The sequence below is a fragment of the Mauremys reevesii genome, linkage group 15 (assembly GCF_016161935.1).
Source record: "Mauremys reevesii isolate NIE-2019 linkage group 15, ASM1616193v1, whole genome shotgun sequence".
In the NCBI taxonomy this organism is placed as follows: domain Eukaryota; kingdom Metazoa; phylum Chordata; order Testudines; family Geoemydidae; genus Mauremys; species Mauremys reevesii.
Window position 1 is genome coordinate 12,496,101 of NC_052637.1, and position 25,668 is coordinate 12,521,768.

Genomic DNA, 25,668 nt, shown 5'->3' on the forward strand with positions numbered 1-25,668 from the left:
AAAATTGCAATTAGTTCTTCTTGGGATTTTCAAAGGGACCAAAAGATAATTAGATTCCCACATTCTATTGAAAACTCATTGGGATTTGAGCTACTACGAGTAAAATTTTCAGAAGTGCCTGAGTCTTGTTTGAAAATGGGACTTTGGGTCCTGAGGATGCCATAGACCATATTTCTGTCAGATTTTAAAAAATCTCAGCCAAAATCAGAAAATGCAAAATGTCAGTTTCTGATCCTAACATGAACATAGGCTGGTCCTCAAACAAGGTCTGTCAGAGCTATTATATAAGGTGCAACATGGGAATACTTAATTCCAGGTGGACACTAAGACTTCAGTGTGAGAAGTTCATTTCTCCTGAGAAAAAATATCCTGCCTATCATTTTCCATAGGGACCCTTTTATCTCTTTGTTTCTTAGACTGTAAATGATTGGATTCATTAGTGGTGGCACCACACAATACAACACAGCAGCCATCAGGTCTAGAGATGTTGAAGACATTGACTTGGGCCTCATGTACGTAAATGATGCTGTACTGATAAATAAACAAAAAACAACCAGGTGTGGGATGCAGGTGGAGAAGGCTTTGTACCTGCCCTGCTCAGAGGGGATTCTCATCACCGTGGAGAAGATGTGAATGTAGGACACAATTATCAACACAAAGCAGACCACATCTAGAACTGATCCAAGGGCAATCATGACTATTATATTACCGTGTGTATCAGAGCAAGAAATCTTTAGTAACTGTGGGATATCACAGAAAAATTGAGCGATAACATTGGACCTACAGAAATGTAACCTAAAGGTATTAGCTGTTTGTAATACAGAGCACATCATGCTGCTGATCCATGAACCAACTGCCAACTGGACACATGCACCTCTGTTCATAGTCACCTTGTAATGTAGAGGGTGGCAGATTGCAATGTAGCGATCATACGCCATCACCGTGAGAAAGGCCAGCTCTGCTGCTGCAAAAGTTATAACCAAAAAGACTTGGGTGACACATCCAGAGAAAGAGATGAGTCTGTTGTTGGTTAGGGAGTCAGACATGGACTTGGGGACTGTGACTGAGATGTAGCAGAGGTCTAGGAAGGATAAGTTACCCAAGAAAAAATACATGGGGGTGTGAAGGTGCTGGTTGAGGGCTATGACGGTGATGATGAGAAGATTTCCCACCATGGCTGCCAGGTAAATCACTAGAAACACCAGGAAGTGTAAAATCTGCTCTTCCCGCATGTCAGAGAATCCCAGGAGAAGGAACTCAGTCACGATGGTTTGGTTGGACATTTCTTCTTCTGTAGATGTACACTGCAGAGGGAAGGCCAATGGGCGATGGTTATGGAAGGAGAAACAGAAGAGAGATGGAGACTGGACCTAGCCTCCCTGAATTTACCTAGTTCTTTTAAAAATTTGTTTATACTTCTGGCCTTCACAACATCCACGGCAACAAGGGTGTGTGTTGTGTAAAGAAGCACTTCCTTTTGTTTTAAACCTTCTGCCTATTAATTTCATTGGGTGACCCCTGGTTCTTGTGTTCTCTGAAGGGGTACATAATATTTCCCTATTCACTTCTCCAGACCATTCATGATTTTATAGACCTCTATCAAACCCCTCCCCCGATTCATCTCTTTTCAAAGCTCAACAGTTCTAGTCTTTTGAATCTCTCCTCATATGGAAACTGTTCCACACTCTTAATAATTTTTGTTGCCCTTTTCTGTACTTTTTCCCATTCTAATATATCTTTTTTGAGATATGGTGACCAGAACTGCACACAGTACTCAAGGTGTGGGTGTATCATGGATTTATATAATGGCATTAAGATATTTTCTTTTTTATTATCTATCTCTTTCCTAATGGTTCCTAACATTGTGTTAGCATTTTTGTCTGCTGCTGCACACTGAGTGGATGTTTTCAGACAACTATCCAGAATGACTTTAAGATTTTTTTTTAATAGTAACAGCTAATTTAGAGCCCATCATTTTGTATGAATAGTTGGGATTATGTTTTCCAGTGTGCATTACTTAACACTGGATTTAATCTGCCATTTTCGTGCCAAAGTCATAGAATCATAGGACTGAAGGGGACCTTGTGAGGTCATCTAGTCCTGTTCCCTGCATTCATAAGAACATAAGAACAGCCATACTGGGTCAGACCAAAGGTCTATCCAGCCCAGTATCCTGTCTACCGACAATGGCCAATGCCAGCTGCCCCAGAGGGAGTGAACCTAACAGGTAATGATCAAGTGATCTCTCTCCTGCCATCCACCTCCACCCTCTGACAAACAGAGGCTAGGGACACCATTCCTTACCCATCCTTGTTAATAGCCATTTATGGACTTAACCTTAATGAATTTATCCAATTCCCTTTTAAACGCTGTTATAATCCTAGCTTTCACAACCACCTCAGGTAAGGAGTTCCACAAGTTGACTGTGCGCTGTGTGAAGAAGAACTTCCTTTTATTTGTTTTAAACCTGATGACCATTAATTTCATTTAGTGGACCCTAGTTCTTATATTATGGGAACAAGTAAATAACTTTTCCTTATTCACTTTCTCCACATCACTCATGATTTTATATACCTCTATCATATTCCCCCTTAGTCTCCTCTTTTCCAAGATGAAAAGCCCTAGTCTCTTTAATCTCTCCTCATATGGGACCCGTTCCAACCCCTAATAATTTTAGTTGCCCTTCTCTGAACCTTTTCTTACCCCATGACAACTTAATTTACATAAGAGCCGTTGGTGAGGGACGTTGTCAAAGGCTTTCTGGAAATCTAAGTACACTATATCCACTGGATCCCCCTTGTCCATATGTTTGTTGACCCCTTTAAAGAACTCTAATAAATTAGTAAGACACGATTTCCCTTTACAGAAACCATGTTGACTTTTGCACAACAATTTATGTTCTTTTATGTGTCTTACAATTTTATTTTTTACGATTGTTTCAACTCTTTTGCTGGTTACTGACGTTAGACTTACCGGTCTGTAATTGCCAGGATCACCTCTAGAGCCCTTTTAAATATTGGCGTTACATTAGCTATCTTCCAGTCATTGGGTACAGAAGACAATGTAAAGGACAGGTTACAAACCATAGTTAGTAGTTCTGCAATTTCACATTTGAGTTCTTTCAGAACTCTTCGGTGAATGCCATCTGATCCCGGTCAAGGCCGGCTCCAGGCACCAGCCTACCAAGCACGTGCTTGGGGCGGCACCTTGGGATGGGGCGGCGATCAGGGTTTGTTTTTGTTGTTTTTGGTTTGGCCAGGCGGCGCTGGGGGGAACGGGGACTTGGGCGGCGCAACACGGCGCTGGGGAGGGCGGGGATTTGGGCATCACGACGCGACGCTCGGGGGGGGACGGGACTTGGGGGGTGCGACACGACGCTCGGGGGGCGGGGACTTGGGCGGCACGATGCGGCGCTGGGGGGGCGGGGACTTGGGCAGTGAGATGCAATGCTCGGGGGGCGGGGACTTGGGCGGCGTGACGCGACACGGTGCTGGGGGGCGGGGACTTGGGCTGTGTGATACAATGCTCAGGGAGGGGTCGGGCGGCACTCGCGGGGGCAGGGCGGCGCTCTTATTTTTTTGCTTGGGGCGGCAAAAATGTTAGAGCCGGCCCTGATCCTGGTGACTTTAAGTTAAGGAAACTGTTAAGTTTCTCAATTAATTCCAAAACCACCTGTAGTGACAATTCAATCTGTGACAATTCCTCAAATTTGTCACCTACAAAAGCTGGCTCAGGTTTGGGAATCTCCCTAACATCCTCAGCCGTGAAGACTGAAGCAAAGAATTCATTTAGTTTCTCTGCAATGACTTTATTGTCTTTAAGTGCTCTTTTTGTATCTCACTTGTCCAGGGGCCTCATTGGTTATTTAGCAGGCTTTCCACTTCTGATGTACTTAAAAAATATTTTGTTATTACCTTCTAAGTTTTTGGCTAGCTGTTCTTCAAACTCCTTTTTGGCTTTTCTTATTACATTTTTACACTTAATTTGGAAGTGTTTATGCTCCTTTCTATTTACCTCACTAGGCTTTGACTTCCACTTCTTAAAAGATGCCTTTTTATCTCCCACTGCTTCTTTTACATGGTTGTTAAGCCACGGTGGCTCTTTTTTAGTTCCTTTACTGTGTTTTTTTAATTTGGGGTATACATTTAAGTTGAGTCTCTATTATGGTGTCTTTGAAAAGTGTCCATGCAGCTTGCAGGGATTTCACTCTATTCACTGTACCTTTTAATTTCTGTTTAACTAACCTCCTCATTTTTGCATAGTTCCCCTTTCTGAAGTTAAATGCCACAGTATTGGGCTGTTGAGGTGTTCTTCCCCCCATAGGAATGTTAAAAGACATTATATTATGGTCACTATTTCCAAGTGGTCCTGTTATTGTTACCTCTTGGACCAGATCCTGCGCTCCACTCAGGACTAAATGGAGAATTGCCTCTCCCCTTGTGGGTTCCTGTACCAGCGGCCAAGAAGCAGCCATTTAAAGTATCAGGAAATTTTGTCTCTGCATTTCATCCTGAGGTGACATGTTCCCAGTCAATATAGGGTTAATTGAAATCCCCCGCTATTATTGAGTTCTTTATTTTGATAGCCTCTCTAATCTCCCTTAGCATTTCATCTTCACTATCACTGTCCTGGTCAAGTGGTTGATAATAGAGCCTTACTGTTATATTCTTTATTAGAGCATGAAATTACTATCCATAGAGATTCTACGCAACATGCGGATACACTTTATATTTTTACTTCATTTGAGTCTACATTTTCTTTCACATATAGTGCCACTCTCCGCCTCCCCCACCCACCACGACACAACCTGTTCTGTCCTTCCAATATATTTTATACCCCGGAATCTTTGTGTCCCATTGATTGTCCTCACCCCACCAGGTTTCTGTGTTGCCCATTATATCAACATTCTCCTTTAACACAAGGCTCTCTAGTTCACCCATATTATTATTTAGACTTCTAGCATTTGTGTACAAGCACTTTAAAAACTTGTCACTGTTTATTTGTCTGCCCTTTTTTGATGTGTCAGATTCTTTTTTATGAGAATGTTTCCTGTGTGATCTGGCCCCTACTTTATCTTCTTCCATCCTATTCTCCTGACTAAAACCTAGAGAATCTCTATCAATAGACTCTCCTCTAAGAGAAGTCTCTGTCCGATCCACAGGCTCCTCTGCAGCAGTCGGCTTTCCCCCATCTCCTAGGTTAAAAACTGCTCTGCAACCTTTTTAATGTTAAGTGCCAGCAGTTTGGTTCCACTTTGGTTTAGGTGGAACCCATCCCTCCTGTATATGCTCCCCCATCCCAAAAGTTTCCCCAGTTCCTAATAAATCTAAACATCTCCTCTCTACACCATTGTCTCATCTACGCATTGAGATGCTGAAGCTCTGCCTGCCTACCTGGCCCTGAGCATAGAACTGGAAGCATTTCTGAGAATGCCAACATAGATGTCCTGGATTATTTAGACCATCTAGACTAAATATTATCTAGACCATCCCTGACAGGTGTTTGTCTAACCTGCTCTTTAAAAATCTCCAATGATGGAGATTCCACAACCTCCCTAGGCAATTTATTCCAGTGTTTAAGTACCCCGACAGTTAGGAAGTTTTTCCTAATGTCCAACAGAAACCACCCTTGCTGCAATTTAAGCCCGTTGTGCCTTGTCCTGTCCTAAGAGGTTAAGAACAACAATTTTTCTCCCTCCTCCTTGTAACAGAGCGGAAGAATTACTTCTCATGTCTTCCTTATAACACTCCTGCTAACACATCCCAGAATGATGTTTCCTTTTTTGCAACAATGTTACACTGTTGACTCATATTTAGCTTGTGATCCACTATGACCTACAAATCCTTTTCCACAGGACTCCTTCTCAGGCAGTCTTTTACCATTTTTTATGTGTGCAACTGATTGTTCTTTCACAAAAGGAATACTTAGCATTTGTCCTTAATAAATTTCATCCTATTTACTTCAGACCATTTTTCAAGTTTGTCCTGATCATTTTAAATTATAATCCTATCCTCCAAAGCACTTGCAACCCCTCCCAGCATGGTATCGTCTGTAAACTTTATAAGTGTCCTCTCTATGCCATTATCTAAATCATTGATGAAGATATTGAACAGAACCAGACCCACAACTGATCCCTGTGGGACCCCACCCTATATCCTCTTCCAGCATGACTGTCAACCACTGATAATTACTTTCTGGAAATGGTTTTCCAACAAGTTATGCATCTATATTATAGTAGATCCGTCTATGTTGAATTTCCATAGTTTGTTTATGAGACGATCATGTGAGACAGTATCAAAAGCCTTACTAAAGTCAAGATATACCACATCCCTCCATATAGATATACCACTTCCCCACTATCCACAGGAATTGTTACCCTGTCGAAGAAAGCTATCAAGTTGGTTCGACACTATTTGTTCTTGTCAAATTCATGCTGACTGTTACTTATTACCTTATTATCGTCTAGATGTTTGCAAATTGATTGCTTAATTATTTGCTTCATTATCTTTCTAGATACTGAAGTTAAGCTGACTGGTCACCAAATTTTGTGAGTTCCCTTTGTAACTCTTCACAGTCTGCTTTGGATTTAACGATCTTGAGTAATTTTCTATCATCTGCAAACTTTGCCACATAACTGCTTACCCCATTTTCTGGATAATTTATGAATAAGTTGAACAGCACTGGTCCCGGTACAAATCGTTGGGGGACCCCTCCATTCACCTCACTCTACTGTGAAAAGTGACCTTTTATTCCTACCTTTTATTTCCTATCTTTTAACCAGTTACTGATCCATGAGAGGACCCTCTTTCTTATACCATGTCTGCCTACGTTGCTTAATTGCCTTTGGTGAGGGACCTTGTCAAAGGCTTTCTGAAAGTCCAAGTACACTATATTTACTGGATGACTCTTGTCCACATATTTATTGACACACTCAAAGCATTATAATAGATTGATCAGACATGATTGCTCTTTACAAAATCCATGTTGACTCTTCCCCAATATAATGTGTTCATCTATGTGTCTGATCATTCTGTACTTTACTACAATTTCAACCAAATTGCCTGGTACTGAAGTAAGGCTCACTGGTCTTTAATTGCCAGGATCACCTCTGCAGCCTTTTTTTAAAAATGGCATTACATTAACCATCCTCTGGTTATCTGGTACCGAGGCTGATTTATGCAATAGGCTATATACCACAATTAGTAGTTCTGCAAATTCATATTTGCGTTCCTTTAGAACTCTTGAGTGAATCTTGGCACTGGTGTGACTAGTGCTAGAATACTGTGTCAGGTTTGGTGCCCATAATTCAAGAAGGATGTTGATAAATTGAAGAAGGTTCATGGAAGACCCACAAGAATGATTAGAGGATTAGAAAACATGCCTTACAGAGATAGGTTCAAAGAGCTCAATCTATTTATCTTAACAAAGAGAAGCTTAAGGGTTGACTTGATTACAGTCTCTAAGTGTCTACATGGGGAACAAATATTTACTAATGGGTAGTGCAATCTAGCAGAGAAAGGTATAACACAATTCAATGGCTCGAAGCTGAAGATAGAAAAATTCAGACTGGAAATAAGGTGTACATTTTTAAGAGTGAAAGTAATTAACTATTGGAACAATTTACCAAGGGTCGTGGTGGATTCTCCATCACTGACAATTTTTAAATCAAGATTGGATGTTTTTAAAAGATCTGTTCTAGGAATTATTTTAGGGAAGTTCTATGGCCTGTGGTATACAAGTGGTCACACTAGATAATCACAATGTTCCCTTCTGGCCTTGGAATCTATGACTCCGTGAATATTTTTCAGAGTTGTATTTATTATTATGCAGAGTTGCATATTAGTTTGCATCAGCAAAGAAAAAACAACAACAACAAAACAAGCAGTACTTGTGGCACCTTAGAGAGTAGGGGCATTGGGGACAAGAGCTGAGGATGCATTGTTTTAAGTCAGCCATAAAAATGTGGTGCCATGTGGGTACATTTTTATGGCTGACTTAGAACAACGCTTCCTCAGCTCTCATCCCCTAAAGCCCCTACTTTACTTGCAATAAATTCATGACATCTTCATCAGCTGGACCCATGGAAAAGAAGCCCTTGAGGCTGATTTAATTCACAGTAAAATCTGACATTTTCATTCACATTTAAATGGTTAAATTCAACCCCTTAAAAAGCTGAGGGATTTAATGACAGCAGTCAACTTACTGTGCTGAGAAGTGTGGCTTTCACCCAGTTGATGTTGTGTTTGCTTTCCAACTTCAGAATACTGCTGGTCGCAAAAGGAATTATCATTGAAGCTTCTGTCTAATCAATCTGTCTACAGCTAATGCCCCATTCACTGTAGTATCTGGATGCTAAATTATCAGCTTCTGAAGAGCCCTTTCATTGTTCTCACTGAGACTGAATATCAATAAATGCAGACCTCTTGCTCGCTGCCTATGAGCTGCGTGGCTGACTCTGGGTCTCTCTGGCAGCAAAGGGTTGGTGCTGTGGGCAGAAAATTTATCCATGTCTGTTCTCTAAGGATGGTTGGCGAGTCACTCCCTGGAGCCCTGTTCAGGCTCAGAAGCGGAGGCTCAAAGGTAAAAGTTAACTTCTCTGGGAGTTTCTGCTGTTTCATGAAACTCAAGTGAGACAGGGAGACTTCATGGGTTGAGCTCATGGCTGGGAGCCAGGATCACCATGTGCAGAGGATCTGTGTGTTTCCTCAACACTGAAGGTGTCTCTATGTCTATTACATTGTGCTGTGTCTGTGTGTTCATTGCGAGTCCAATAATCTGTCAGTTCCTGGCTTCCCTGGTCATCATCATGCTGTTGTGAGAGGGTTAGTTCTGTGCTTCCATCTCAGGCCTCACTCCTGCTGCTAGGGTGGAGATGCTTGAGGAGCCATGAAGCAGCCTGTTATTAACGCAGGATCAAAATCCTCCGCACTTCCCACACTGCTCAGGTCGGTTTAACTTGTGCTGAACCGTGCAAGAGTCTGCTCCTGTCCTGTACAGGGTAGAGCCCTCTCTGAACCAAAGTCACCTGCCTGGCCCAGATCAGGGAGTGAGGTTGAATACATGTAATAGTTAAACTCAGGTTAGTGACTTGCAGGTTTGCATGGCAGAGGGGCAATGAGAACAGAGTCCTCTACTGAAATCGTTACCAAACGGTTGAAACTTTATTAAATCTTTAGACTTGGAATTTTCAAAGCTGCCTCGGAGAGTTCAGCACCCAAGTCCTATTGATTGTAATAGGAACTGAGCATCCAAATCCCTCCAGCAGTTCTGAAGTTCTCACCAATAATTTCTAAAATGATGGCTCTTGGTCCAAAGCATCCAGGGGTCTCACAGTGTAGTTTAAGGTGTTGGTTCTGAATAAAGCTGGCCAAAATTTTGCAGACAAACTTCCTTTTTCCAAAAAATGCCTGTTGAGGTTGTTAAAAAATGTTGCTAATTTGTGTCAAATTTGCTGAATTCTTTTGGCCAGGAAAAAATGCAATTTTGTAAACAAAATGTTTTGATTTGTTTATGTGAAGTGACTTTTGGTTTTGAAGTTTGCTTAGATTTTATTTTGAGTGAAGCAAAACCTTCTGTTTGACCTAAGACTTTTTTAAAAAAAATATTTCAGTTTAGCCAACAAACTGAGACATTCCTTATTTGCACAGCTGTAGGTATGACCTATAAAGCCAACATGGCCTGAGCCTGGCCCACCTGAGTGACTGCCTCTGACCTGTGCCTTACTGACACACAGCTGTGGTCAGACTGGGCTCCCAAGATGCATCCACCTCTTTATAAAGAGAAGGGATGTCAAACTCAGGTATAACCACACAGCTTCTTCTCCTCACTCATGTCATTTAGATGTATTATTTAGGGATGGAGAGAAGATCCTTCCCTTCTCAGAAACTATCCCGACCCTCTCCCAAGTATCTTTATTTGATGGCCACCATCTTGGTTGACATACCAAGGACTGAAACAGGAAACCTCCAGATGTAAACACATGAGCTGCCCCAGCTTAAGCTAAAGGGACAACACAATATCCTGAGAAAGAAGGAAGATTTCACAGCTGTGTCCTATCCAGGGCCGGTGCAACCACTAGGCGAATGAAGCATCCGCCTAGGGCGCCTGGTGGTTAAGCCCACTCAGGCGAGGAGGTGGAGTGGAGGTGAGCTGGGGGGGAGCGCGGGGAGAGCCGCCCGCAGTAACAGGGTGGGTACACAGGGGAACCGCTCCCCACCCCAGATCACCTCCACTCTGCCACCTCTGCTGAGCACACAGCCCCTGCTCTAATTGTCCTCCAATTGGCACAGCAAGCCTGGGATGGGAGGAGAATTAGAGCAGCACCGGTGTGCTCAGCAGAGGAGGCGGAGCGGAGTTGAGCTGGGACGGGCTTCCCAGGCGCGGTTAGCTGCTGTGGTGGGCATGGTTAGCCATGGGGGGGGGGGCAGGCGGGGCCTCCATTGGTGTAAAATAAGGTTGCTCCATTGAAGGTAACGGACCGTATTGCCATCTGGTTTAAATTGACCTAGCTCCAGTGGAGTCAGTGGGCCACATTCTCCTCTGATGTAAATTGATGTAGCTCCACTGGATCAGTGGGGCAGATCCAGCTGCTGGGAATCAGCCATAGCTCCACTGCAGTCAATAGCCCAGATCCCCAGCTGCGGGAAATGGGTGTAGTAGCCCCATTGAAATTAACAGAGCTACATCAGCTTCCTAGCACTGAGAATCTACCCCTGTCGCTGCTCCTTTTGTATCCCTTGTTTTCTGCAGCCACCTAGAGGTCTTTATAGTGTACGGCTGCCCCTTTGCAGCTGCAGAAGTTCTGCTGACTTCTTTCCCCTTTATACAATGTAGCTGCTTCCTTCTCACTGCATATTAATCATCCAGTACAATATACATGCTAAGTTCTCCTCAGGTGACCCAATTCACCCATGCAGCTACATTTAGAGAGTATAGCTGCTCTGTTCTCCTTCCTTCCCAGCCTGAGGCAGCAAGGTCTAGTAGATTGGGCACTGGAGATGTAGATTTGTGACCTCACTCTGCCATGTATCTACTGTGTGGCCCGGGGAAACTACCTTACTTCTCTGTGCCTCAGTTTCTCTTCCCACTTTTTGTTTCCTTTATGTCTTTAGAGGATCATCTCATCCTGTGTGTGCAAGCCCTGGCGAGTACAATAAGGCTGTGATCTTCAATAGAGCATGAAATCACAGCTGTGATATACTTAAATACTACTATTAATTGTCCCTTCAGGCCCTCAGGAACTTTTCATCAGGCTCCTGCCCCAGGGACTTACCCGGCCATTCCACCCCTTCACTGTGAGCCAGCTGCACAAATTGCAGCCAGCTCGTTTCCAGACCGTGCCAAGGAAAAGTCTGTACACGCTTGTGCTCCACATCCTTCACGTCCTCACCCTCATGTCCTGCCCTGTCACGAAGTGGCGGGACCTCCTACTACCTCTGGAGGGTGAGGAATCCTGGTGGGCCAGCCTATACTTCACCTGGTCCTGAAGCCTGCTGGGGATATCAGTTGGTGGTTCCTTCACGGACCCCTGAGCACAGGTGTGTTCTTGGTGCAGTTCACCCCCATTCCGGACACCTGCCCCTTTTGTGGCATGAAGGAGACCCTGGTGCATGTGTATCTGGAGTGTGCCAGGTTGCAGCCCCTATTCTGGCTCCTCCAGAACCTCCTGCTGAGGTTCTAGCCACATTTCTCCCCACTTGTTTATATTTGCACACCCTATCCATGGCCCCAGTAAGTCATGAGACCTCCTTGTCAACTTCTTCCTCGCCCTAGCCAAAGTATCCATCTACAAAACCAGGAGGAAGATGCTGGATGAGGGGGTGCTCTGCGACTGTGAGGCGTATTTCTGCTCCCATGCATCTGGTCTCATGCATCTGGGCAGAGTTCCTCTGGGCAGCATCCGCTGGCTCCCTTGACATCTTTGAGGAGCAGTGGGTTTGTGACCTGCTGCTCACAAATCAGGAAGAATTAGCAGGGCCGCCCAGAGGATTCCGGGGGCCCGGGGTCTTCGGTGGTGGGGGGCCCCTTCCATTCCGGGACCCGCCGCCAAAGTGCCCCGAGACCCGCGGCGGGAGACCCCGCCGCCGAATTACCACCGAAGCGGGACCCGCCGCCAAAGCGCAGCCCGGCCTTCGGCGGTAATTCGGTGGGGGGGGGGGGGTTCCCGCCGCAGGCCTTCGGGGCACTTCGGCGGCGGGTCCCGGAACGGAAGGGGTCCCCGCCGCCGAAGACCGGGCTGCGCTTCGGCGGCGGCGGGTCCCGCTTCCCCCGCCCCGGCCCCAGCCTCAGCCTCTTACCCGAGCGCGTCTCCAGCAGGGCCTGAGCTCCGTCCCACTCAGAGCCGCGTGGTGAGGGGGCGGGGCTGTGAGCTCCACACCGAGCGGAGGGAGCTGCCCCGCCCCACGCGACTCTGAGCGGGGCGGGGCTCAGGGCCCCCGGCGGAGACTCGGCGCTTGGTGCGCTGAGGCTCTGGGAGAGGGGCGGAGGCGGGAGCCTCCGCTCTTCTCTTGGGGGCCCCTGCGGAGCCCGGGGCCTGGGGCAAATTGCCCCCTTTGCCCCCCCCTCTGGGCGGCCCTGGGAGCAGGGACTGAACCAGGAGCTCCCAGGTGGGTATGCAAATCACTAGGCTATAGTGTCATTCTTACTCTCTCTCTCTCTCTAGCCCACTGAATATTTAAATATTTTATAAAAAGTAGAACAGCTGCAGCAGGAGAGAGACCCATCCCCAAAAGCCCTAAACCCAGTGGTTAGGGCACTCCTGTGGGAGTGGGGTTCAGATTCTTGCTCTGGACAGGTGGAGTAGGGATTTAAACTAGGGTCTTCCGTATGCATATGAGTGCTGTAACCACTGAACTATTAAATATTGGAGGGCAGAGTGCTACCTCCTCCTACTTGGTGTAAGCACCTGTCTCCACTAGCGGCTTCCCAGCTGAGAATATCAAGCAGAGATAGGTGTCTCCCTCTGACCTGGATTTAGGCACCTAATCCCCTTTGAAGGGCAGAATCTAGGCTGCACTCCTTTCCTTGTCATTGTCTTTTGGTTAGCTGAGGCAGCTCTTCATGCAACATTCTAGCTTCTATGAATTCCATTCTTAGGTGATTACTCTCCCCATGCATTATATATGGTTACCCTGGGTGCCTAATTCCAAAGTGCATCCTAAGATCCCTTTGTGGATCTAGCCCTGCATTAGTTACACTCAGGTCACATTTTCCAGCTTTCTGTTACAACCACAAGAGCTACAACCATCTCCCATCTCCCAGTGAAAGGTGAGATTTTGATGTAATAACATGAATCCAGAAGCTTGGTCCCTAGGCACAATACTGCCTGTGGCTTAGCACATTATCAGGAAGTCTGTAAAATTTTGTTGAGATCAAATCCATAGGGGCTGGGGAGGAATATAAAATGAGCTTCCTCCTCAAACCTTTTCACTTGCCATAAATTTGTCAGCCAAAGGCAATCCCTGCTGGCAGACACTGAGCTTCTGAAGGGGATGAGGGTCTAACCAATATAGAAATAGACACAGTTTTCCAGAATCTTTTGGTTATGAAATGTTCAAATATTCAATTTATAAGACATTTTGCATGTGTGCAACTGATTGTTCCTTCCTGAGTGGAGTATGTTGCATTTGTCTTTATTGAATTTCATCCTATTTAGTTCAGACCATTTTTCCAGTTTGTCCAGATCATTTTGAATTATAATCTTATCCTTCAAGAGTGAGGAATCATTAAACTGATATACACAAAGTAAGTATATTTCACCGTGCTGTTTTTGGTTTTGTTTCTTACTTATACTGTAAACCCTGGCATAAATATAAGGACATATTGGGCTTGATGCTCCTTCCATACCAGTCTGACAGTGGTGTAAATCCACTCACTTAAGTGAAATAACTTCTGATTTACATCAGGCTAAGTGACAGGAGAAATTGCCCCATTGATGCCCATGGAGTTACTCTGGATTTATACTGTGGTGTGTAAGCAGAGAATCTTCTCCCTTTTCTTCAGCGGCCATACTCCTAATTTGCACTGGTGTGAGTGAGTGGAGAATGAGCCCCATTTACTTTAGTAGAATTACTCTTGATTTACACCAAGGTGAGTGAGAAGGGACTAAAATGTATCTTTAACACGTGAAACTCACTGCAGCAGTAATTCACTCGGGCAAATAAATAAGGTCACACAGCTTTATCTTAGGTAAGTGTAGTAACCCTCACCCTGACACAAGCAGCTGCAGAGAATGCTGTCCTGGGGAGAGAGATGGCCAGTGGGAGGGCAGCTTGAACTGAGAAGGGGCTCAGAATCCGCCTGAAGGGGCAGATGGAAACAAGCTGTGAGAGGAGAAGAATCTAGATTCTGAGCTAGCAGATGAAGTGGAACTTGGGGTAGGAGGTGAGGTGATAAAATACGAGAACAACAGATGAATAAAAGTCGGGGACTGGGAAGTGGAAAGGAGGAAAGAAGGAAAATAGGAAAGGTTTCAGGTCAGGAGAAGCCGAAAAAAGTAGACCCGGGTATGTGAGCTGACACTAGTAGAGAAGGGAAGTAGAGGGAAATAATATCTACAGATGCACCAGAAAGAGAGTATCAAGGGACAAAAACTGAAAGAAGATATAATTGGTGAAAAAGGGAATTGATCAAAAAGTTGTTAGATGAAAAGAGATCCTGAAAACAGTAAATCAGAAGCTCACCCACAAAGACCTAAGGTATAGGAATAGAGAGAATGACTGTTTGAACATCTATTGACATAATACAGTTCAAAGGTGCCTAAGGAACAAATGTGGGCCTGTTAGGTGAAGAAACCTGCCTCTCCTCACAGTTAGCATAGCCTAGTCTGGTCATCACACAAAGAGGCAGTGATCGGTATTAGGTATCCTGACAGACTGCGATGGTGAACTCAAACCTTCAAGGGTCAGCAATATCTAATACAGGGGTAGGCAACCTATGGCACAGGTGCCAAAGGTGGCATGCGAGCTGGTTTTCAGTGGCACTTGCATTGCCCAGGTCCTGGCCACTGGTCCGGGGGGCTCTGCATTTTAATTTAATTTTAAATGAAGCTTCTTAAACATTTTAAAACTTTTATTTACTTTACATACAACAATTGTTTAGTTATATATTATAGACTTATAGAAAGAGACCTTCTAAAAACGTTAAAATGTATTACTGGCACACGAAACCTTAAATCAGAGTGAATAAATGAAGACTCAGCACACCACTTCTGAAAGGTTGCCAACCCCTGATCTAATATATTTAACTGCCTCTATAACAATCTCTTGCTTTGTAACAGATGGAACATGTGTCTTGAATACAGATGGCAAACCAAACCAGAGCGCATGAGTTCATCCTCTTGGGCTTCCCTGGTAGTCAATATTTGCAGACCTTCCTCTTTGTGCTGTTTTCCATGATGTACATCCTGACAGTCATGGGAAACATGGCCATCATAATCCTAGTGAGAACATGCTGCCACCTGCAAACTCCCATGTATTTCTTCCTCTGCAATCTCTCTTTCCTGGAGATATGGTACACCACAGCCTGCATTCCCAAGACACTTGCAGTCTTCCTGGGGACAAGCAGAACCATTTCCTTTACTGGCTGCATCACACAGATGTACTTCATTCTATCCTTTGGCTGTACGGAATGTTTCCTCTTATCCGTCATGGCCTATGACCGCTATCTGGCCATTTGCTACCCACTGCGCTATAGTTCCATCATGAACAGCACCTTGTCCGCTTGGCTGGCCCTCTGCTGTTGGGTATGTGGTTTCCTAGCTATTTGTGTGCCGGCGTATCTCATAACCACGTTGTCCTTTTGTGGCCCTAATGTCATCAATCATTTCTATTGTGACCTAGATTCTTGGATAGTTCTCTCTTGCTCAGACACACATCTTCTTCAGCTGGTGGCTTTCATCACCTCCTTCATTGTCCTCCTGGGCACCTGCATAGTAACTCTGATCTCCTACATTTATATCATTTCCACAATAGTGAGAATTCCGTCAGCACAAGGACGGCAAAAGGCCTTTTCCACTTGCTCTGCTCATCTGGCTGTTGTGATTATCTGGTATGGCTCCACCATTTTCCTGTACGTCAAGCCTTCTGTTCAGAACACCCTGGATCTAAACAAAATAGTCAACACCTTAAACACAATTGTAACACCACTGTTAAACCCTTTCATTTACACTCTAAGAAACAAAGAGGTGAAGAAAGCCTTGGAAAAGGCACTCACTGGTATGTAAAGCGTGTAGATGTCTTTGATTTGGTATATAGTAAGATATCATTAGAGCTGTTAACATTATTTCATTTGCATAGTTTTTTAAGAAAAAACAATCTTTTCTCAAAACCAGAAAAGGTTTTTTTTCTTTTTTTTCTGTTTGTTGAAACTGAGTTTTTTGAAATTCTGGTATTTTGAATTTTTCTGTTCAGCCTTTCTTTCTTTCTTTCTTTCTTTCTTTCTTTCTTTCTTTCTTTCTTTCTTTCTTTCTTTCTTCACTCTGTGACTCCTCAGCTTTTGAAAAAATACATAGTGGCACAAAGAAAAAAATAATGAGAAATGAAAATAACCAAATCCCTGTATACCATTCACTGTATTGCATTTAGAAGGGAAAATGGAGCTAAGGGAAAAGGATAAAGAAAAAAGAAGGGAAAAGGGGGGAAATTCCAAAATATCAATATTTGGGTTTTTCATATTTGTTTAAAAATGTTTTGCCAAAAAAAAAATACAAAGCAAAGAAAACAAAACAAAAAACTAAATAAAAATAATTACTTTTGGAATGAAAAATACTTTGAAATTTTGAATTGTTTCACAAATGTGGGTTTTTTTTCCATTTTTTCAACAAATTCTAAGCAAAAGGTAAAATGTAATATGTCTTAGGGCTTTTGAATATGTATAGTCTCATCTACAAGAGCTTATCTAAAAACAGAATTCCCATCCAATGGGAAATTCCAATATTTTGAAATTTGATTTTGTTTTTGTTAGATGAAATCTTCTGAAATACTTAATTTTGATCTTGTTGAAATGTTTTATTTTGACTTTATCACTTCAACTTTCATAATATAATATAATGTAATATTAAAACATGTCTATAATATATTAATTATTATATTATGTTATATTATTAACACAAAACATTTAGATAATTTCATATATAATTTTTTGATGAAATCAATACATTTCTGCAAAATGTTGCAATTTCATTGAACCAGCATTATAAAAGGAAAAAAAATCCAACCTTTAGCTGTATTATTTACTCCAAATGGCTGGCTATTTACACAGAACAGAGCTTAGGTGGAAAACTCCTGTATTTTTATTACTGAAGTTTCCAAGTTCCTGTGTATGAACTCCATTTAAAGACAATTTTTAAAAGTATTTAGGCAGCTAAAGATATAGATAAGAACCAAGGGCTAGATTCACAAAAAGTGTTAGGTGCCACACTGTCACTTCAGGTACCCAAGCCCCAGAATAAGACCCCACAGGGATTCACAGAACCAGCACTCAGCTGCTGCCAAACCCTTTTAGGTGCTTAAACTTACTCAGAACCTAAGTTTGTGCAGTAGAAGTTCCTTAGACACCTTTGTTTTTGCCACTGAGGACATGTCCTGTTGTCTCATCTTCATTAACGATCTGGAGGATGGTGTGGACTGCACCCTTAGCAAGTTTGCAGATGACACTAAACTGGGAGGAGTGGTTGATACGCTGGAGGGTAGGGCTAGGATACAGAGGGACCTAGACAAATTAGAGGATTGGGCCAAAAGAAATATGATGAGGTTCAACAAGGACAAGTGCAGAGTCCTGCACTTAGGACGGAAGAATCCCATGCACTACTACAGACTAGGGACCGAATGGCTGGGCAGCAGTTCTGCAGAAAAGGACCTAGGGGTTACGGTGGACGAAAAGCTGAATATGAGTCAACAGTGTGCCCTTGTTGCCAAGAAGGCTAATGGCATTTTGGGTTGTATAAGTAGGGGCATTTCCAGCAGATCGAGTGATGTGATCATTCCCTTTTACTCAGCACTGGTGAGGCCTCATTTGGAGTACGGTGTCCAGTTTTGGGCCCCACACTACAAGAAGGATGTGGATAAATTGGAGAGAGTCCAGCGGTGTTCCTGCACCTAACTTGCATGCAGAGTCTGATTTGGTAGGTGTGCTCAGAGCATACCTAATGCCACATAAAACAGCAGGAAGTAGCCTTCCCTGTAGGGTACTTGGCTGGAGTGTGGGACACCCCTGGTTTAAGTCTCCCCTTTGCCTGATGAGGGAAAAAAAAGGGATTTGAACAGAAGTCTCCTACCTCTCTGGTGAATCATAGAATCTCAGGGTTGGAAGGGACCTCAGGAGGTCATCTAGTCCAACCCCCTGCTCAAAGCAGGACCAATTCCCAACTAAATCATCCCAGCCAGGGCTTTGTCAAGCCTGACCTTAAAAACCTCTAAGGAAGGAGATTCCACAACCTCCCTAGGTAACCCATTCCAGTTCTTCACCACCCTACTAGTGAAAAAGTTTTTCCTAATATCCAACCTAAACCTCCCCCTCTGCAACTTGAGACCATTACTCCTTGTTCTGTCATCTTCTACCACTGAGAACAGTCTAGATCCATCCTCTTTGGAACCCCCTTTCAGGTAGTTGAAAGCAGCTATCAAATCCCCCCTCATTCTTCTCTTCTGCAGACTAAACAATCCCAGTTCCTTCAGCCTCTCCTCATAAGTCATGTGTTCCAGCCCCCTAATCATTTTGCTTTAATGCTTTAAACACTGGGCTAAGGGATATTCTGATGTGGGAGTCCTTTAGTCTCTCCTGGTGCAGTTGTTCCACTTTGGATGAATAAAGAGTCACTGGGCCAGAGGGCGTATGCACACATCAGAATGACTATAGGCTGGTGATTGGTAGACTCTCCCAGTATGTGGGAGACCCAGGATCCAGTCCCCCACTGTAATGGCAGCTTAATTATTTATCCAAAGTGGAACAACTTCACCAGGAGAGCTACATCAGACTACCCTATCAACCAGTGTTTCACACACTCTCCTGAGTGTTTAGAGACCCCTGTTTAAATCCCTTCTCCCCCTCAAGTAGAGGAGGGACATAACCTAGTAGCTTTTCACATCACAGATGAGTACCTTAACCACTGGGCTAAGGGAGGGGGCTTCAGACACCCCCTCGTCCTTGGTATCTGTGATGCTTCCCAGGGTTGTGAAGCACCTCTCTACCACCTGTCCTTAGAATGAGGAAGCCTTGTCTGTGTCTGTCGGGGGTCAGCTCCCCAGTCCCACCAGCCGTGGGCAACACAAGCACTCCCCCTCTCAGCCTATGCAGGCTCCGCTGTCCCTCGACACGTTAGTAATTAGCACTATCCAAAACCTGAGCCCTCGGAATATCTCCTTGGAGTGTCCAGCTCCTGGTCCACGGGAGACTCAGCAGATTCACAGATCTACTGCTCCCAAAGAAGCAGGACACCCCAGCTTACCAGTTTCCCCTCGGATCACTGCTCCACTCAACACACAGCGCTTAGCGATGTTTATAGTGAAAACACACACAAGTTCATTTAACACAGAGGAGAGATTCAAATGCTAGTAAGTGGATATATTGAAAACAAATGGTTACATGTAAAATAAACTTATAGTACACATTCTAGAACCTAGATTTACTTAATTAGTTACAGTCATATCTTATAGTATTGCTCACCTGCGTTTCTCAGCCAGGCAGGCTGCAATCCCTTTTTCATTAGACAAGCCACGCTCTCAGCTTGTCTCCTCAGTGAATGATCCTGGGTTTACCTCAGTAGCCCCAGTTCTACCTCCCAAATCCATTGTCTTTATTTGTAAGCAGGACACCCGCTTTGCTGGTTTTGTTTTTTTTCCTGCAGCTCTTCTCTTATATGAATTCACAACTTCTGCATTAGCATTAGGCTCAGTAAAGCAAATGGACTTACATTATGAGATACACAATACACAATAACTAGCCAGAGACAGAAGCGTTTACTACCCCCACCAGAACAGAACCTGTTTATCGCCTTCTGTTGACCTGTCCTAATGTACATACCTTAAGAGCATAGTTTTCAGTATAGATACACAACTCTTTAAATATCATCTGTGCATACATTTTGCAATTATGATGACCAGTAAGCTACTAGCTCTTGGTAGAGACCTTACATGCCACCCTTTGGTGAACTGTTACATAGAAACCTGGCCCAGGGGATCCCTGTAAACACCTTTTGCCCTCTGCCACTTGGCACCAATGGGTCCCTGGGTCACAGCACCTCCTATTGGCTAGTTTAGCCTAGCGTTCTGACTTTTGTGGATCCCATTCTTAGCTGTCTCCCTCTCCCCCTCCATTGTATAGGGGACCTGGGGGCCTGACTCAGGTTGTGTGAATCCCAATGATCTCAGACAGAGATAAACACCTACAAGATCTCTATCAAGCATTCTTAAAACTACAATATCCACCTGCTGAAGTGAAAAAAACAGATTGACAGAGCCAGAAGAGTACCCAGAAGCCACCTACTACAGGACAGGCCCAACAAAGAAAATAACAGAATGCCACTAGCCATCACCTACAGCCCCCAACTAACACCTCTTCAGCGCATCATCAAAGATCTACAACGTATCCTTAAAGATGATCCCTCACTCTCACAGATCTTGGGAGACAGGCCAGTCCTCGCTTACAGACAGCCTCCCAACCTAAAGCAAATATTCACCAGCAATCGCACACCATACAACATAAACACTAACCCAGGAACCTATCCTTGCAACAAAGCTCAATGCCAGCTCTGTCCACATATCTATTCAAGTGACACCATCATAGGAACTAATCACATCAGCCATGCCATCAGGGGCTCGTTCACCTGCACATCTACCAACGTGATATATGCCATCATGTGCCAGCAATGCCCTTCTGCCATGTACATTGGCCAAACCGGACAGTCTCTACGCAAAAGAGTAAATGGACACAAATCTGACATCAGGAATCATAACATTCAAAAACCAGTGGGAGAACACTTCAACCTCTCTAACTACTCAGTGACAGACTTGAAGGTGGCAATTTTGCAACAAAAAAACTTCAAAAACAGACTCCAAAGAGAGACTGGTGAACTTGAATTAATATGCAAATTAGACACAATTAACTCAGGCCTAAACAGAGACTGGGAATGGTTGGGTCATTACACTCATTGAATCTATTTCCCTATGTTAAGTTCTCCTCACACCTTCTATGGGTCATCTTAATTATCACTTCAAAAGTTTTTTTTCTCCTGCTGATGATAGCTCATCTCAATTGATTAGACTCTGCCTGTTGGTATGCATAGTTCCACCTTTTCATGTTCTCTGTATGTATAAATATCTCCTGTCTGTGTGTTCCATTCTATGCATCCGAAGAAGTGAGCTGTAGCTCACAAAAGCTCATGCTGAAATAAAGTTGTTAGTCTCTAAGGTGCCACAAGTACTCCTGTTCTTTTTAATGATATTCTAGGTGCCTGAATGTGAGGTGTTGTGACACTGAGTACTGCAACATCTAACTCCCTCTGTAGTTGTGTGAGAAAGTGGGTTGTGGCAACAAAGACCAAAGATCAACCTTCCTTTTGCAAGATGGAGGTCAGCGATGCAGGTAGACCAGGGAATGTAGATTGCTACAAACAGCAAATTCTGGGTATTGTGTTCTACTGTGTTTGAATATCAGAGAGTTTAATTGTTAGAGACAAGCTCTCTGTGACTTAATAAGAACAACAACACAGCCCTTAGAGCTAAGACCAAGGGTATGCGTAGGATAAGATTTAGAATTAGGGTTAACATTAAAGTGATGTTTCAGGGTTCGGTTTGAAATTGAGTGTTGGGTTTCAGAGGTTCATGTTAAGAGTAGGTGGGGATTATCAAAGGAGACAAAGGGTTGCAAGGCATCCAATCCTTAATTAATTTTAAAAGGATTCAAGCACCTATTTCCATTCTAAACCCCCCAGTCTAAGTTGTTAATGAGCTCAGTTTGGGCTAAGGGCTACATATTTCATATTTAAGGTATTTACATCACCACCATTACCCTAGTACAGGGATCAGCACCTTTTGGCACACAGCCTGTCAGTGAAATCTGCTGGCAGGCCATAACGGTTTGTTTTTCTGCAGCATCCCCAGGTTTGGCCGATTGCAGCTCCCACTGGTCACGGATCACCATTCCAGGCCAATGGGGGCTGTGGGAAGCCATGTGAGCTGAGGGATGTGCTGGCTGCCACTCAGGCCATAGGGGAGAAGATGCCCCGATCCCCATGGTCACTATCTGACTCCTCATTGGCAGCTTCAGCAGAGAGAGCAAGGTCTGGATGGGCCTTGGAGACTGACCTTCCCATTACAATGAGTCTCCCCAGGCCAGAGGCCCATGGGTGTGGGGCTGTGAGTGGAGGGGGGAGCTCTCTCTGCCCCAGCTCTGGGCTCCCACAGAGAACTCAGGGCAGGGGCGGGGGCAGAGCCAGCACCATCCAGTGGGACATTAAAAGCAGGTTCTGCAGAGACCCCAGAGGAAACACAGTGGGTGGAAAAAATTCCCCCCTCCCTTCCTCACATCGGGCTGAGCTTCCTCATTTCTTTTCCATGCTTTCTCCCTACTGAGAGGCAGGTGTGATGATCAACTGATGGGTTCGCCCCCCCACCACCACCACTGCCCCCTGGATGGAGAGTGTAGGGTGAATACCCTGATGGGAATGGGGTATCTTGAAGTTGAAATATTTGCATCAACAATGCACCATCCAGTGGGACATTAAAAGCAGGTTCTGCAGAGACCCCAGAGGAAACACAGTGGGTGGAAAAAATTCCCCCCTCCCTTCCTCACATCGGGCTGAGCTTCCTCATTTCTTTTCCATGCTTTCTCCCTACTGAGAGGCAGGTGTGATGATCAACTGATGGGTTCGCCCCCCCACCACCACCACTGCCCCCTGGATGGAGAGTGTAGGGTGAATACCCTGATGGGAATGGGGTATCTTGAAGTTGAAATATTTGCATCAACAATGCACCATCCACCACCACTGCCCCCTGGATGGAGAGTGTAGGGTGAATACCCTGATGGGAATGGGGTATCTTGAAGTTGAAATATTTGCATCAACAATGCTCCCCCCTTTTTGCACCATAAAGGGGCAGGAAGGAGCAAGGGGCAATTTGGAGACACGCCCTCCCCCCAGCCCCAGTTCAATGGCGGGACATGGCAGGATGTGTGGAGTGAAGAGTTTGCAGACAGTCCCTGGCTCCCAGCGGGTGGGGAGAACTGCGCAGCGGGTCCCTGGTTTCTAGTAGCTGGGGATGAGGAGTTGGCACACTCTCCCTGGGTGGAGGATGAAGCATTTGCAGACGCTCCCTGGTGGGGGGCGGGGCTCGCAGGGCCGCCCAGAGGATTCCGGGGGCCCGGGGTCTTCGGCGGCGGGGGGCCCTTCCGTTCCGGGACCCGCCGAAGTGCCCCGAAGACCCGCGGTGGGACCCCCCGCCGCCGAATTACTGCCGAAACGGGACCCGCCGCCGAAGCGCAGCCCGGTCTTTGGCGGTAATTCGGCTTCGGGGCAGTTCGGCGGCGGGTCCCGGAACGGAAGGGCCCCCCGCCGCCGAATTACCGCCGAAGACCGGGCTGCACGTCGGCGGCGGGTCCCGCTTCGGCGGTAATTCGCCAGTGGGGGGGGGGGTCCTTCCGCCCCGGAGCAGAAGGACCCCCCGCTGGCGGAGACCGGGAGCGCTCTCTTGCCCCGCCCCCTCTGGGCGGCCCTGACCCTATCCACCCCCCCAGAAAACCCACAATCCAACACCCCCATTCCCTCAAACTCTGCCTCTCACATTTTGACTATGTAAAAGTCTCTTCTATCATTTTCTATGTCTATATGAAATCCCTGCAGCTCCTTTCTCTTATACAACGTGCTGATTTGGTAACTCCCTCCCAGAGCCCACATGTCTGTACCCCCTCCTGTACCCAAATCCCCTGCCCCAGGTCAGAGCCTGCACCCGTCACTCAAACTCCCCATAGCCTGCAACCCTCCTGCACCCCCAACTCCATCCCAGAGCCTGCACCCCAAACAGGGCTGGATTAACCTGTTGTGGGCCCGGTGCTAAACATATTTGTGGGTCCCCATGGGGGAAATGGGGACATGAGGCATGGGGGCAGAGTCCTCAGAGCGAGGGGCTGACTTGGGGCAATGGGATATGAGTCATGGTACGGCAGGGACAGCCCCACTCCACCCAGCCCAGTACAAGGGCACTGTTTACAAACCAGGAGCTGCCAGACCCATGCTGTCCAGCCCAGCCCTGCACTGCCATTGTGCTTCTTCCCCTTAGGTGTGGGCCCATGCTGCACCATGCTACCCCCTGCTCAGCACCCTTCTGGCTCCCTACGCGCAGTGCCACACCACCCAGAGACCCCCACAAATCCCCTGCCCTGAACCCCTCTGACTCCCTTCACCCAGTGCTGCACCATCTAGAGACCCCACAAACCCCCCTGCCCAGTGCACTCCCAGATCACTCCCCCACCCACTCAGAACCCCCCCACAGATCCTCTCACTGACCAGTGCCCCCCAGCTGAAGACCCCCCACAGCCCTCCCACAACTGCACAGTGCCCCACACCTTCCCACCTACAGATCCCCTCACTGTCCAGTGCCCCCCACCACCACAACTGCAGTGACCCGCACAGACCCCCCACACTTCCCAGCACCCACACACACACAGATCTCCCCCACTGACAGGCCCCCAACACATAGATCTCCCCCAGTGCTCAGCACCTACCCAGACCCCTAGAGACCTACTCTCCCAAACCCCAGCCCCAGCCACAGTAGCCGGCCCTGATGGGAGGTGACTGTGGCTGCGAGGCTGAGATGGCAGCGCAGCCAGAACTGGTCCTGGGGCAGGAGAACTCTGGCCTCTTGGGAGTGGTGGAAGCAGCCAGGCTGGAGCAGGAGCAGAGCCTACCCGGGCCAGGCTCTCTCAGGACCCAGCTGAGCCTCCCCCCTCCCCGACTGTTCCCTGTGAGTGGCTGAGACTGGCGCAGCCTCTGCACCAGTCCCAGGTGGCTCTTCCCCCGGGGAGGCAGGTGGGGCCCCACAGGTCCCAGGCAGTGGAGACAGCTCATAGCTGGAGCAGTGCTGGGTAGCGGGGCAGATCCTGAGATGTGACTCCGCGATCCTACCCAGCCCACCCACACCCATTGGCCCCGTGGCAAGCAGCCTTGCAGAGCACACACCTCTCTCTCTCCCTGCTTTCCTATCACCAGTTATGTTACTACAGGAATGAAATTGAGACATCCCATAAAACAGCTAGTTCCACATTGTTCTTCAAACCTCAGATCATTGAAATGTAGCTTTGCATTTGAGATACTATATGACTGTAGTACATTTTGCACCGCCTGCATCTACACTGACATCAGGAGAGGAGAAGAGGACAAGACTGTCCCTAGCATATATGATTTTAAAGAAAGGAGAGACACACACACCCACTATCAATACAACAAGAAGGGAGAACAGTAGCTGGTGCCAAGAGAGAAGATGCAATGAAACCCTTCTGTACCCACAACTGATGTCTGAAAAGCATCAGTCACTCTGCAGATCAAAGAAAGAAAGAGCAGCCAGTTTCAGACAGATAGGATCCTTATGACCTATATAGGAGAAGTGTACTTCCCTATAGCAGTTTCCCACCATAATAAATAAATCCATAAGAAAATTAACCAAAAATTAAGATTAGGAG

At 45.8% G+C, this 25,668-nt stretch overlaps 2 protein-coding genes across 2 annotated transcripts; one reads left to right on the top strand and one right to left on the bottom strand.

Moving 5' to 3' along the window:
- Positions 1 to 323: 323 nt before the first annotated feature.
- LOC120383673 (olfactory receptor 14A16-like) lies at positions 324 to 1,283 on the bottom strand. The gene has a single exon (XM_039501839.1). The coding sequence runs from the start codon at positions 1,281 to 1,283 to the stop codon at positions 324 to 326; it is 960 nt and encodes a 319-aa protein (XP_039357773.1).
- A 13,595-nt stretch (positions 1,284 to 14,878) lies between these two features.
- On the top strand, positions 14,879 to 16,222 carry LOC120383674 (olfactory receptor 6F1-like). Its single transcript, XM_039501840.1, has 2 exons — positions 14,879 to 14,923; positions 15,302 to 16,222. Exons 1-2 carry the CDS (start codon positions 14,879 to 14,881, stop codon positions 16,220 to 16,222), a joined length of 966 nt encoding a protein of 321 aa, XP_039357774.1.
- The last annotated feature ends 9,446 nt before the right edge of the window (positions 16,223 to 25,668 follow it).